Source organism: Pongo abelii, chromosome 10 (genome assembly GCF_028885655.2).
Source record: "Pongo abelii isolate AG06213 chromosome 10, NHGRI_mPonAbe1-v2.0_pri, whole genome shotgun sequence".
Taxonomy (NCBI): domain Eukaryota; kingdom Metazoa; phylum Chordata; class Mammalia; order Primates; family Hominidae; genus Pongo; species Pongo abelii.
Genome location: NC_071995.2, coordinates 62,215,856 through 62,231,607, shown reverse-complemented (window position 1 = coordinate 62,231,607; position 15,752 = coordinate 62,215,856). Strand labels below are relative to the sequence as shown.

Genomic DNA, 15,752 nt, shown 5'->3' with positions numbered 1-15,752 from the left:
TTCTACATTCTTGAAAGGAAGTAGGGTTGTTGATCTGATTGATTTTGCAAATCAAGTATGCAATTTTTTGTCTTAGTATTCTGTGGGCCAGCCAGGGATAATGGCTTGCATCTGAATCCCAGCTACTCAGGAGGCAGAGGTGGGAGAATCGCTTGAGGCCAAGAGTTCCATACCAGCCTGGGCAACAAGCGAGACCCCGTCTCTACAAAAATAAAAAATCAAAAATTACCTGGGTGTGGTGGCACATACCTGTAGTCCTAGCTACTGGGGAGACTGAGGTGAAAGGATTGGTTGGGCTCAGGAATTTGAGACCAGCCTGGGCAATACAGTGAGACCTCAACTCTACAAAAAATTAAAAAAATAGGATTAGCCAGCATGGTAGCTTGCACCTGTAGTCCCAGCTACACAGAAAGCAGAGGTGAGAGGAACGGCTTGTGCCCAGGAGTTTTAGGCTGTGCAGAGCCATGACCACAGCACTGTATTCCCATCTGGGTGGCAGCATGAGACCTTGTCTCGAAAAAAAGAGAAAGTTTATTGTATAAGTACCTAAAGGGAACCAAGGGAAATTATCGTTTTCTGACTTGGCTTATGACATTGCATTGATTATTCTTGAAAATTCTAGTTACAGAAGCTTATTCTGGAGTATACAAATACCGCTACAGCACTTTTATATGAGATACTTCTTGTCTTTCAGCAGGTACAATTTTTAAAAATTATATTTTAAAATATTTTATGTAACTATAAATTACATGACTATTATATTATGATATATGTATATTATGTGATTATGTTGTATAATTAATAATGTACCAAAAATGCTTGTATTTGAGATGGTCTCCAAAACTGGTTGATTTCAATGATATGAACTTTGCTCTTAAGTGCTCATCTAGTTTATTTTCCAAAACTGATTTTAAGGATTCAATTAATCAGGATAAAAATTTATTTAAGAATGAGTATCCTTTTATATACAACTTGAACTTTATGAATATAACTTGTTTATTTCCTTGAGTCTTTTAGGGAAATCTCGGATTGGGATCCACAAAGTTTGCTATTAGTTGGATAATGTCCTTTCTACAAAGCTGTCCTCCCATTGTAAGTATCTAGAAGTCAAAACGAAATCACCCCCAAGCCTAATTAAACCGATACTCTTGTGCTTAATTAATAAAACACAGATTTTCCCTGTGATGTAATCAAGTTTATCAACCAGAAGCAAAGTGTAAATTTGACAGTTTATTATTTAATTGATAAGTTGTTTTTACATTTTGGACCTGAATGTTTAAGGTACTGAAATTATATCTTAAATGGGAACGTTATTTCATGAAAAACTCTAATATATATGTAGAAAACAGAATATTAAATTATTAGCTGTATAATTAGGTAAAAAGATAAACATTTACCTTGAATAGTGAGCATGAATCTAACACTTGGGATCATTTGTGTGCTCTGTCCCACAGACACCATCATAGTTCCTATTATCACAATTTCTTTCCTTGATGCTACAATCACATCTCAATGGTCTGTCCCTGTCTTCCCACCAGATTACAGGCTGAGGGATCCATTTGAAATAAAAATCTGATTGTCATCCCTTGCTTCAAATATCTCAATAACTCTTCCTTCTGAATGAAGACTAAACTCCTTAACATGGCTTGCAGGGTCCTGTGTGCTATGGCTGTCAGCCTCCTCTGGTCCCTCAGCCTCCCTGCTGTATGGGTCTCTTGCTCACCATCCCTCTCCCCACCATCACCCCCCTCCCCGCAGCTGCATCACAGGACCGGTACCATTGCATCTGTCTCTCCATTGGAAATACTTCTCCCTCCCTTTTTCACCTGATCAACTTCTACTCATCCCTCAGGCCTCAGGTCCCCTTCCTGGGGTGGGGCAGTGGAGGACGCTTCTCTGCCCCCCGTGACAGGGGAGATTCCCTCATTAGAGACACAAATAGTGCATGGCATGGTGTCCTCTTCCTCTGCTTTATAGGCCTCATCACTGTTGCAGTTTACGTTTGTTTGTGTTATTATTTGCTTCTGCCATGTCACAGCCATTAGTGCCCACTCATATTCTGTCTCTGTCTCCTTCTGGGCACATGGTGGGACTGCACTTCTCTCTCCATGTGAAATTGGGGGGCGGAGGTGGTCTCTGAGGCTGCTTTGGCTAATGAAATGTGATCAGAAGTGGCCTATGTCACTTCTGGGCAGAAGCTTTCAGAGCCAGTGTGTGCCACCTGGCATTCTCTTTTCCTTTGGCATAGCACCCACAAGGTGGCTGCTCTGCCCGCTGAAGGCCGAGAGTAACTACAGTGAGCAGAGCCCTGCAGACCCCTCCGGGACATGCAGTGTGAATGAGTAATCAACCTTTGCTGTTTCAAGCAAAGCACTGGTATTTTGGGAGGTTTGTTACCACAGCATAATCTAGTCCATCACGACTGATACAATATCTTTCTCTTCCAACAGACTGCCAGTGCCGTGAGGGTAGAAGCTATGTCTGTTGTGCTAGGCACACCATAAATATTCAGTAAAATATCTGCTGAATTAATTCTAGTAAAGGCTTTATCCCTTAATCTCTTCTCATCTCCTCAAACTTATGCATTCAGTCAACAAACACTTAATTGGAAATCTCTTCAAAAGAGTAATCTAAACTAAATTTCCATTGCTAATTGACACGAGGTAATATGTTCTTTCTTTTTTTTTGAGACAACTCTGTTGCCCAGGCTGGAGTGCAGTAGTGCTGCGATTTCAGTTCACTGCAACCCCCACCTCCCAGATTCAAGCAATTCTCCTGCCTCAGCCTCCCAAGTAGCTGGGATTACAGGCGCCTGCCACCATGCTAGGCTAAGTTTTGTATTTTTTAGTACAGACAGGGTTTTGCCATGTTGCCCAGGCTGGTCTGGAACCCCTGACCTCAGGTGATCGTCCACCTTGGCCTCCCAAATTGCTATTACAGGCATGAACCACTGCACCTGGCCTGTTCTCTTTCCATATATGGACATGCATCTGTTGACCGTCAGTGGTCCCCTGTTGTTTCTCTAGAGTGATGTTGGGTCTGTCCTATGGAATCTAGACTCTCTTGTCAGATCCCTATGACATATGTTTACACAAAGCTGGCTGGGGTCAGAGGGTACATTTGTCAGTAGAACAGCCAGCTGCCTTCTACAGAGGTTGAGCCCATGAACTTGTCTTCCTCAGTAGCACACAGGCCCCAACCAATCTCAGAGCACTTCACAGAATATTTGAAAGTTATAGACATTCACAGCAACGGAGGCTCATATGTGCAAGATACAAGACCCCTTTGTTTTCTGTGTGGTGGCTGCAGACCCTATTACATGGACTGATGTGTGGAAATCCGGGTTTTACAGACTCCATGTAACAGGGAAGTTTCTTTTTATTTATTTATTAATTTTTATTTTTTTACTTTTATTTCCCATGTAAGCCTTTCTGCATGGTATTTATTTATTTATTTATTGGAGACGGAGTCTTGCTTTGTCACCCAGGCTGGAGTGCAGTGGCGCGATCTCGGTTCACTGCAACCTCTGCCTCCTGGGTTCAAGTGATCCTCCTGCCTCAGTCTGCCAAGTAGCTGGGATTACAGGCACCCGCCACCATGACCGGCTAATTTTTGTATTTTTAGTAGAGACAGCATTTTGCCATGTTAGCCACGCTGGTCTCAAACTCCTGACCTCAGGTGATTGTCCCACTTCGGCCTCCTAAAGTGCTGTGATTACAGCTGTGAGCCACCGTGCCTGGCCGCATTTATTTATTTTAAAAATTTTTAAAAAATGAGATAGGGTCTTGCTATGTTTCCCAGGCTGGTCTCAAACTCCTGGGCTCAAGCAATCCTCCTGCCTCAGCCTCCTAAGTAGCTGGGAATACAGGCGTGTGCCACTGCACTCCAGCTAAAAGGAATTTTCTTTACCAGCCTCTAAAGTTGGTTCGCCAAAGGAATTGGGTTGAGTATGAGGCTAGTCTGTGACCATGAAGCATGTGAGGATGAAGGGTTAGCAAAAGAAAGCTTCAATATTAACCCAGTTCTAAACAGTATGGGCAGAAACAAATCATTTGAGAGATACTTGCAAGCAAAGAAACTGGGATCATTGCTATGCACCTGCATGTCAGTCAGCTCTCATTATCTTACTTGGTTAGAGAAAGGTGCTAGAAAAGTTAAAAATTTAATTTCTAAATGGGTTAATTAACATTGTTCTGTTCTACTGCCTCAGAATCTCTCAGCTCAAGCTGCGTTTGCCAGGCAATATATGTTTAATCAATATATATAATGTTTTGTCAACATATGTAAATGGTCTGGAATGGGAAAAATCCACTTCCACCTACCTGCCCTATCTGTAGGGAAGGGCCAGTTGCAACATATTACAATAGAAAAGGCAATACATTTTTACTGATACTAATTTAATGGGTGTGTAGTGTGACCTGTTGGTTAGAGCTTGAAAAGGCACTAGCGTTCTTTTCCGCCCAGGCTGGAGTGCATTGGTGCGATCTTGGCTCACTGCAGCCTCTGCCTCTGTGTTTAAGCAGTTCTTGTGCCTCAGCCTCCCAAGTAGCTGGGATTACAGGCATGTGACACCATGCCTGGCAAATTTTTGTATTTTTAGTAGAGACAGGGTTTTGCCATGTTAACCAGGCTGTCTAGAACTCCCTGCCTCAAGTGATCTACCTGCCTCAGCCTCCCAAAGTGCTGGGATTACAGATGAGCCACAGTGCCAGACCTGGCCTCCAATACTTTTTTTTTTGAGATGGAATCTTGCTCTGTTGCCCAGGCTGGAGTGCAGCGACATGATCTCGGCTCACTGCAACCTCTGCCTCCCGAATTAAGCGACTTTCCTGCCTCAGCCTCCTGAGTAGCTGGGATTACAAGCATTCACCACCACGCCTGACTAATTTTTGTATTTTTGGTAGAGACGGGGTTTCACCATGTTGGTCAGGCTGATCTCGAACTCCTGACCTCGTGATCCACCTGCCTTGGTCTCCCAAAGTGCTGGGATTACAGGCATGAGCCACCATGCCCAGCTTCCTCCTATACTTTTTATTTGACATTGGATACCATTTCAATGAGGAACATTGCAACAGTGGTGTTAGGGTAGTGAGGGCTTCAGTCTAGATTTGTAGTTGAAGCTCCAGCTGAAATAGTTGCTTTTGTGGGTGGCACACAGCCTACATGCAACTGTATTTTCCTTGTCTAGATTACTTTTGTGGCCAGTATTGTGAAACAAGTGGTGAGGGGGCTTTCAGCTTCATTTCAGCTGCTAAGTCCCTGCCAAGCAGTTCTGTTGTACCAGCAATTTTACATCCTCAAGAGCTGTCTGCGGCACAGCAGGACTCTAGCTGAGTATATTAGGAATAACTACAGAGAAGAATTCAGGTAAGAAAAAATGTCTGAATCGAATTTGCAGTAAGATTTCACTCATTTCTGAGTTCATGCAAACCTGCAACATGGTCCAATATTTAGAAGACTAGGTATTTATGGGGAATTCTTTTTTTTTTTTTTTTTTTTAAGATGGAGTCTTGCTCTGTCACCCAGGCTGGAATACAGTGGTGCAATCTCGCCTCACTGCAATCTCTGCCTCCCGGATTCAAGCAATTCTCCTGCCTCAGCCTCCTGAATAGCTGGGATTACAGGCGCCTGCCACCATGCCTGGCTAATTTTTTTTTTGTATTTTTAGTAGAGACAGGGTTTCACCATGTTGGTCAGGCTGATCTTGAACTCCTGACCTGATGATCCACCCACCTCAGCCTCCCAAAGTGCTGGGATTACAGGTGTGAACCACCGCGCCCGGCCTATTTTTGTTTTTAATAATATTTCACTTTGATCTGTGAAAATGGTAGGATTTGGGGGACCTCTAAGAACCATTGCCATCTGAAGTATATTCCCAGGCCAGAAAAGACTAGTGAAACATCAAACTCTCTTTAAAGAATGGTTTGTCACTCATTGTCTTTATTGTAGCTGCATCTCACAGAAGCAGTAATAATTTTAACCTGCTATGAGTAATTAAGAGTAATAAACTTGGTTGGGCACGGTGGCTCACGCCTGTAATCCTAGCACTGTGGGAGGCTGAGGCGGGTGGATTACTTGAGGTCAGGAGTTTGAGACCAGGCTGAGCAACATGGTGGAACCCCCGTCTCTACTAAAAATACAAAAATAAGCTGAGCATGGTGGTGCACGCCTGTAATCCCAGCTACTCGGGAGGCTGAGACAGGAGAATCACTTGAACCCGGGAGGCGGAGGTTGCAGTGAGCTGAGATCACGCCAACACACTCAAGCCTGGGCAACAGAGGGAGATTCCACCTCAAAAAAAAAAAAAGTGTAATAAACTTCACTGAAGAGGATAATAAATTATGGATGGTGACTTACAATTGAGTTATTGGACAGAAGCAATTGATAAAGGAGTAACAATTAATGAACATGGTTATCAGGGGTTTTGTTTGTTTCGCTTACCCCTGTCAGTAACAGAACAGTAAGAAAGAGCAGTAGCCAGCATTGGCTTCATCTGCCAGCCTGTTCTCCTGCACCTCAGGGATTCCATTTCTATTTATAGGCTGCCAAAGCCAAGTGCACTTAGCAGTGCAGCCCTGCATCGCACCTATTAAGGAGAAAACCCAGGTTGTCTCTGACTTAAGATGAAAAGGGTACAGCGGACATAGCTTTGTCATTTGTTTGGATGAAGATGTAAAAGTATGTGGAGACATAAATTATGGCCTTAGATTGTCTTTTTTTTTAAAAAAAACAAAACTACAGTCCAATTTATAGACTTTTTTTTTTTTTTTTTTTTTTTTTTTTTGACACAGGGTCTCACTCTGTCACCCAGGCTGGAGTGTAGTGCTGTGATCTCGGCTCATCACAATCTCTGCCTCCTGGGCTCAAGCAATCCCCCCTCCCACTTCAGCCTCCTGAGTAGTTGGGACTACAGGCATGCACCACCATGCCTAGCTAATTTTTATATTTTTAGTAGAGATGGAGTTTCGTCATGTTGGCCAGGCTGGTCTCGAACTCCTGGCCTCAAGTGATTCACCTGCCTGGGCCTTCTAAAGTGCTAGGATTACAGGTGTGAGCCACCACACTCAGCCATGGACTTTTTGTCTTCCATGAGGTATTCCATTCTGACTCCCATAAAAGGGATTTGTTTGGCTCTGAGTTGGTCCAAACAACCCAATTCCCATCTCTTCCCTCCTGCACCTCCTCACTTAAAAAAATATATATATATTAAGGTAAATTTCACATAGTATGAAATTTACCATTTTAAAATATACAATTCCATAGTTTTTAAATTCACCATATTTTGCAACTGTCATAACTATCTAATTGCACACCATTTTCATCACCTCAAAAGAAACTCACTACCCATTAAACAATCACACCACATATTCTCCTCCTCTCAACCCCTGGAAACCACTAATTTACTTTCTGTTGTGATGGATTTGCCTATTCTGGACATTCTACATAAATGGATCATATAATATGTGGTCTTTTGTGTGTGACTTCTTTCACTGAGATTAATGTTTTCAAGGTTCATCCACATTGTAGCATGTATCATACAACTCAATTTTCAAAACTTAGATACGAACATCTGAAAATCAGAACAACTGGCGCAGTGGTGTCACACTTGTGAGATGACAACAGTTAGGCAGAACTCCTGCAGCTACCCCCTTAGGTGCATCATGTACTGTTTAGTTTGCCACCATCTCCTCTCTCTCTTGCTTACTCTTACCCCCTAAATTACATTACTGGTAGCCATTTAGGTTTGGATTCTTGTTTTAAACTAGTGTTTTCAACTCACATTGCATTGGAATTATCTGAGCAACTACAGGTTGAGCATCCCTAAACCAAAAATCCAAAATTTGCAATGCTCCAAAATCCGAAATCATTTGAACACCAACATGATGCTCAAAGTAAACGCTCATTGTAGCATTTCAGATTTTACATGTTCATATTAGGGATGCTTAACCATTAAGTATAGTGCAGATACTCCAAAATCTGAAAAAATCTGAAATCCAAAAACACATCTGATTGTAATAATTTTGGATAAGAGATACTCAGCCTATTAAAAAAATACTGATAACCAGGTGTCACATCTAGAAATTCTGTTTCCATTTGTCTGGGGTGGTACCAGAGCTGTGAGATTTTAAAGATAAAGCTCTCCAGGTGATTCCAATGTGCACTCAGGGTTGAGAACCATTCTTTTAAGTCATCCAAGGGGACGGTTGAAGGCCTTCTCATTTTTGCCTCTTCCTCTGGCCTTTCCTAGGCTTTTACTGAGGCCGTGGGGGATGAGTTCTACTCTTCCCTCTTGACTTGGCCCTAGTAGTCACCACAGCTTGACCCTTTCATTTCAACTCCTCACTGCACATAGCCTGATAAACCAAGAAGCAGGAGCCTCTGCTCATACTGTGGTGAGGACAGTCCACATGTCAGAGATTTTCTAGGTCACAAATGGGGGAGATTGGAGGGCTGAAAATGCTGACCAAGTCTTGTAGCTTAGACTCCCACACCTAACAACCCTAGCCAGTGAGTGTGAATGTACTCAAGTGACCAATGTGAAAATTCTTGTTTTTAAAACTCTCTATTTTGTTTCTTTTTATGATTTGCAGGTACTTTATTCACATGCCAGCCTTGCAGAAAAGGCTCCCATTGTGTTACCCCATCACTCAACCTACCACTCAACTTTTTCATGAAGTTCTGAAATTGGTTGAATAGAAACAATGTACACAATGTTAATAAGAGTATAAAGTGTTAATCAAGAGTCAACTTGATATTCATGAGAAACATTGTTTGATTTGTTTAATATTTGGCTATCTCTGAGTCCTATAAACAAAGATTTTAATTGAATGGTCCATCAATACCTCTCTATGAGAAGTTTAAAATTTTTAAAAATAAATTTGCTTTATTATAAGTGTGCAAAGATCTTTATGCCATTGGGCAAAAGAGCCATTTCTTTATTAGAGTAGTTCTTCAAACTCACTCTTGCCACAAAATAAACGACTATCCATCAAGACACAGGAAAAAGGAATGCAGGGATTTAGGAATGCTGTACTCGCTTCTCTTCAACCTTAGCAGCAAAAGCAAGAAGGTTCTCAAAATTCTTCTGATAATAGTTCTGTTGCCTTAAGCAATAGGTTGCTGGGGAGTGTGGGGGCCCGAGGCAAGGGCATTCAAGTTCTTCTCAAGGTGTTTTATCTTCTCAGCTCGGGCACAGTGTTCTCGGTGAAACCGTGCCAGGCACAGGAGCATGCTCTTCACCCGATTCCGTACTCGGAGCCATCCAAAAACCATTATTTCGACTAGGTTCTTGGAGTCCACTATGTCCACTACCAGCAGGGCCTGGCGCATCCATGCCATTTCTGGAATTACAGCTTGGTCTGAGCCTAGGGTCACTCACTCAAGATCTCGTCTGCCAGCCACACCTCCAGGTAGAACACCGAAGGGTCTCTCAGTTCCTGCACCAGAAACCACCAGGGCCAGAGGCCAGAGTTTTAAAATCTGCTACAAAGAAACCTACATCCATTCTGACATACATAAAGTGGTGCTAAACATTAGTGTTTCTCCAGAAAAAAAGGTTCTAAGACAAAAATCTATCAAGGGAACAGAAGCATATGGAGAGTGAACACAGAAAATATAATCTGGTGAGTTTCACTGGTGTAATAATGGTGAGTGGTGTGAAGCCACGAAACATCCTGAGATAAACTGTTGTGGGGAGTATAAGCTACAGAGTGATTATTTGGGAAATGCCGAGCAATAGGATGACACCTTCCTCTTCCACCTGTACAAATTCTAGTGACAAAAGTATTCCTGGAAGAATGAGCAGAACACAGGCATAGCTGTATAGAATGTCACTTCCTCTTTTATCATAGGGAAAGAAGCTTGGACTTCAACAAAATTAAGTGCATGGTGCCACTCTGTTTCACGCATCTGTGGGCTAATTTGTGTAGTCCCATAGAGTCTCTATGAAAGATAAATTGTCCGTGAGCAGTTATGGCTCTCCCACAACCATTTAAACACTTGTCTTTACTATATTTTATGCCATAAACTAATTTAATTCCACAAATTCTTAACTTTGGCATCACTGTGAGGTGTTGAATTTGGACTTCTAAGAACATAGAAACTGGACTCTCCATTCAATTTATTGACTTGAGGGAGGATCAGAGAAAAATCTACTTCCAAAGAAAGAGTTCCTAAGCCAGATTCGCCTGTGTTGGGCAGTGGAGCTAATTACTAGGACATTTTATTCCAGGTTCTGACAGAGCCAAATGACCAGCTATTTGACTTCGAGCAAGTCAGGCCCCCTTTCCAGGCCACATCTGTTTCTTCCTGGGCTTCCTCTGCTAGGTGGAAGGGTGGGACTAGAGGTTCTCCAAGTTCTCTTCCAGCTCTTACATTCTCTGCCTGTGACAAGACATTTAACACTCTGAAATGGAGTAGTGTGTTTCTCTGCTATCTCGGCTCAGTGGATGATTTTGCACTAACTTCAAGTAATCCTCCTTTCTTTTTACCCAAAGTTTCCCTTTCAGCTGTCACCAGCCATCACCCCATAAAGTGTCCAAGTCTTTTCCTTCATTACCCAATGGGGAGTCCATGTTTTCTACCCTCAATTTTGGGGGCAGAGAGAGAGGAGCAAAATGGTGTTTTTGAGTGTCCTGGCTGTTAGATGGGGGATTATTTTCATGAGATGGTCAATCAAAGGAATATGAAAAGATTCTTGGAACACAGGCAAGTATCACCTCAAACCGGACAAAGAATGTACTGGTGAACCCGCAGGATGACAACGAGAGGATAAACTCAGCTCTGCCTTAGCTTCTAAGTAGTGCCCTGGATCTGGGCTAGTAGCTGTGCAGGCTCTGGTGAGGGCTTGGGGTTTCTCTCCCACACGATTTCTGCATGCCTCTCCCACTCCTCTCTTTGCCCTGGGATCTTACTTTAATCTCTGGGAGCAAAAGCTCTGTCAAAATATATCTGAGTCTTTTCATGTGGGGCTAAAGTCAGTGGTTTTTTGGAGAGTTAATGGTTGAATATTTGTCACCCTGATTTTCTTCAGTCTACTCTGTATAACTCATGTCTATTCATTTGCACAGTCTGGGACCTGAAACTAATAATTCGAAGGATTATCCAACCACTATTCTCTGCTGTGTGTTTTTTGTTTGCATTGTTGTCAAAGGCAAGAAAAATCACAGAATAATCCATCTCTATTAGTGCTCAGACACATTTAACATTTTAACTAAATATTGACCTCACCTACAAAGTAATTATTTTTCAGGAAATCTGATTGTAGAAAAATTTGACTATGAAGATCACATAAATAACTTCTTAAGAATCCAAAGGCTTGCCAAAAAGACAAGTACACATGGACAGTTTTCAAGCCAGGGTCAAGATTCTAAACCCTTTGGCCATCTTTATAATACAAGCATTGCCATTTACCACCACTACCTACCCCCGCAGTCATCAGCTCTCCATTTGAAAACATAGGTAGGTCGGGCACTGTGGCTCATGCCTGTAATCCTAGCACTTTGGGAGGCCAAGGTGAGTGGATCATGAGGTCAGGATTTCGAGACCAGCCTTGCCAGCATGGTGAAACCCCGTCTCTACTAAAAATACAAAAATTAGCTGGGTGTGGTGGCACGCGCCTGTAGTCCCAGCTACTCAGGAGGCTGAGGCAGGAGAATTGCTTGAACCCTGGAGGCGGAGGTTGCAGTGAGCCGAGATTGCACCACTGCACTCCAGCCTGGGTGACAGAGCAAGATTCTGTCTCAAAAAAATAAAAAATAAATAAATAAAAAATATATGTAAATAGGCTGGGCACGGTGGCTCACGCCTGCAATCCCAACACTTTGGGAGGCTAAGGTAGGTGGATTGCCTGAGCAATGGAGTTCAAGACCACGAACATGGTGGTAACATGGGGAAACCCTGTCTCTAGTAAAATAAAAAATTAGCCGGGCGTGGTGGTGCACACCTGCAGTCCCAGCTAATCGGGGTAGGCTGAGTCATGAGACTCAATTGAACCCGGGAGGCGGAGGTTGCAGTGAGCCGAGATCACACCACTGCACTCCAGTTTGGGCTACAGAGTGAGACCCTATCTCAAAAAATAAATAAAAATATAAAAATATAAAAATTAAAAAAATATATGTAAATAATATATAGGAATTATATGTAATTATATATAATTATAATTTTAAAATTTCATCTATATATAATGGGGGTAAGAATACTGGTTTTGGGGCCAAAATGGTTTAAATTCCAGTTCTGCACTAGTTTTGGACCTTAGGAAGTGACAAATATTTGTGAGCTGCAGTTAAAGCAAAGATAATATAACCTACTGCAAAGGGTGTTAGGAGATTTAAATGAAAACATAAATGCTTTAGCACACAGCACAGTATCTGACGTGCAGTAAAGACTTGGGGTATATATTGTTAAAGTTAACAAAGCTGGGTGAGAATTTAGAGACTAATAAATATTGCCTTTTTTTTTAACCAATCTGAGGACCAGCCACTGTACTCATAGAACCCCTGATCTATAGAGCACTGGAGAACAGATTCATTTGAATTTTTTTTTTTTTGAGATTGAGTTTCTCTCTTCTTGCCCAACACTTTGGGAGGCCGAGGTGGGCAGATCGCTTGAGGTCAGGAGTTCGGGCCCAGCCTGGCCAGTGTGGTGAAGCCCTGTCTCTACTAAAAATACAAAAATTAGCTGGGCATGGTGGTGGGTGCCTGTAATCCCAGCTACTCGGGAGGCTGAGGCAGGAGAATCACTTGAACCCAGGAGACAGAGGTTGCAGGAAGCTGAGATTGCACAACTGCATTCCAGCCTGGGCAACAGAGCAAGACTCTGTCTCAAAAAATAAATAAATAATAAAATAAAATAAAATAAATGCAGTGCAGGCTTGTAAGGTCAATTTGAATTTGGGTATCTATAGTGGGGAGACAGCCATTCTCCATGCAGCCAGACCAAACACTTCTCTGTCTGTATTTCTGTGCCTTGTGGATCTGAAGCTTTTGTCATTTTGGGGAAGGCAAAATGATTCCTTGGCTAGAAATCTGGGTAGTGTAACTTTTGGGATAAGATGCTATGTCAGACCTTGTTCTTACTTGTCATCAGACTTTTGGCAGGTTATTTTAAATCTTCCAGAATGTTTATTTTGTAAACTATAAGATAGTAAGAAGCCTACCTTAAGGGTTTTTGTGAATATGTCAATATTAATTAATTTGTATATAAACATCTAATTCTATAGTTACTATATATTAGGATGACTCATATAGCATTGCCATTTTCAAGTCTGAAAATGTTGGGATCTGCAATTCCATGTGGTTCAAACAAACAGCAAGCCCTCAATAAACGGTAGCTATTATCTTAATAGAAATACTCACTTGCTTAGTGACCTTGTACTTTAAATATACAGTATATAGTTTATTCTCATTTCCCAAGTAGTTTGACACTTTGTTATAGCATGGCTTATTCTTGCACAGATTTGCATAAACCATACATCAAGTTATAGAATTCACTTACAAATTATTGTGTGGTTATAACATACCTAAACATGTTCAGAATGGAATTAATTTTCTTGATTGCCTTATGTGACAGTAAAAGTCTGTTCTTCCACTAGTCTCTCCCTCTAAGTGAATGGCACTCCATTCACTCCACTACTCAAAAGAGAAACCTCAGAGATCTGTTTCCTCCCTTCTCTTTATTCCCCAAATGTAACCCATCAGCAGTGCTTATTGGCAATTTCTTCAAGATATATTCCTGATCTACTGACTTCTCATAATTATGATTATTACCCTAGTTTGAATCTCCAGCACCTACTGTAATAGCCTATTTAGTCACTTTTGACCCCTGCAATCCATTTTTTAAAGGGACAGTGGTATTTTGAACATGGAAATCAATATAACTTCTGAGTTAATGAATTTAAATCTTTTTTTTTTCTTTTAGAGACAGAATTTCACCCTTGTTGCCCAGGCTGGAATGCAATGGTGCAATCTCGGTTCACTGCAACCTCCACCTCCTGAGTTCAAGTGATTCTCCTGCCTCAGCCTCTCGAGTAACTGGGATTACAGGCACCCACCACCATGCCCAGCTAATTTTTGTATTTTTAGTAGAGACGGGGTTTCACCATGTTGGCCAGGCTGGTCTCGAACTCCTGACCTCAGGTAATCCACCCTCCTTGACCTCCCAAAGTGCTGGGATTACAGGCATGAGCCACTGTACCCAGCCAGTGAATTTAAATCTTTGCACTGCTTTCCATTATCCAGGAGTAAATCCCACGTCCTTACCATGGCCTTCAAGGCCCTTAATGACCTGACCCATGATTACCTCTGTGACCTAATCCAAAACATTCTCCTCCTCATTTGCTACTCCCCAAACACATTGGCCTTTGTGCTATTCCTTCTAATAAGCACCCCAAGCTCTTTCAGGCCCTGGAAATTTGTACTAGTAAATGTTTTTTCCCTGATCTTCAGCTGTCACTTCAAAGAGCTTCTTTGATCACTCTACAGTACAGTCTCACCCACCTACATTACCTTTTAACGTATTTGTTTACTTGCTTATTCTTTGCAATGTGAGAATTTCAGGATGTAAGCTCCATGAGGGTTTGACCCTTCTTTGTCTTGTTCAATACTTTATCCTCAGCACCCAGAATAGTGCCTGGCACAAAGTGTTTCATCTATGTTGAAGGAATAAATGGACTAAGAAAACATAAATTAGATGAGGATTAATTACTGGCTTAAGATTTCAGTATGGTTTTTTTTTTTGTTTTTGTTTGTTTGTTTTTTTCTTTTTTTGAGATGGAGTCACACTCTGTTGCCCAGGCTAGAGTGCAGTGGCGCGATCTCGGCTTACTGCAACCTCTGCCTCCCAGGTTCAAGCAATTCTCCTGTCTCAGCCTCCCGAGTAGCTGGGATTATAGGTGCGCACTGCCATGCCTGGCTAATATTCTTTTTATATTTTTAGTAGAGACAGGGTTTCACCATGTTGACCAGGCTGGTCTCGAACTCCTGACCTCAAGTGATCTGCCTGCCTCAGCCTCCCAAAGTGCTGGGATTACAGGTGTGAGCCACCACGCCCAGCATCAATATGGTTTTAAAAAAAGTCAAAGTGATAGCTGATCTCCAAGCATGTTCCAAACCATACCATCCGTCACTATATTTGCATGTTACTCCTCCCATCAAGAGGTGAAGTTTGTCCAGGTGCGGTGGCTCACACCTATAATCCCAGCACTTTGGGAGGCTGAGGTGGGCGGATCACCTGAGATCAGGAGTTTGAGATCACCTGGGCAACATGGCAAAACCCTGTCTCTACCAAAAATACAAAAATTATCCAGGCATGGTGGTGCACGCCTGTAGTCCCAGCTACTTAGGAGGCTGAAGCGAGAGAAACGTTTGAACCTGGGAGGTGGAGGTTGCAGTGAGCCCAGATCATGCCACTGCACTCCAGCCTGGGGTGACAGGAATGAAACTCTGTCTCAAAAAAAAAAAAAAAAAAAAAAAAGAGGTGAAGTTTGTGTCTCTTCTGCTCTCATCTGGGCGGAGCCTGTGATATTCTGACCAGAAGAATGTGGAGGAAGTAAAGTTCTAGGATTTCAGACCCCAGACTTTAAGACGGTCTGGGTCTGGCAGCATCTGTTTCCAAGCTACCACGTAGAGAGGCCTTGGAGGATGACATCATAGCCATGGAGAGACCACACAGAAGAGCACCAGCTGCCCTTTCCCAGCAAACTCGTGGGAAACCCAGGTGAGACCTATAGAAGAACTGCCCATCCAATCTACAGA

The 15,752-nt window shown here is 42.3% G+C and overlaps 1 protein-coding gene across 17 annotated transcripts in view; it reads left to right on the top strand.

Annotated features, from left to right (window-relative positions):
- C10H12orf56 (chromosome 10 C12orf56 homolog) overlaps positions 1–15,752 on the top strand; it is a 144,762-nt gene that overhangs the window by 109,636 nt on the left and 19,374 nt on the right. Inside the window, exons 10-13 of one of the 17 annotated variants that reach the window (XR_008511961.1) lie at positions 623–697; positions 1,018–1,092; positions 11,252–11,460; positions 13,918–14,666. Coding sequence is in view for 14 of the 17 variants with exons in the window: in XM_054527340.1 (XP_054383315.1) it covers positions 623–697; positions 1,018–1,092; positions 9,186–9,530 (495 nt within the window). In the remaining 3 variants the exon portion in view is untranslated. Of the gene's footprint in view, positions 1–622; positions 698–1,009; positions 1,093–1,538; positions 1,808–5,188; positions 5,368–6,791; positions 7,742–8,591; positions 8,894–9,185; positions 9,537–11,251; positions 11,461–13,917; positions 14,667–15,752 lie in introns of those variants that run through there. The other 16 variants (XR_008511962.1, XM_054527341.1, XM_054527342.2 and 13 more) reach the window with 16 other exon arrangements.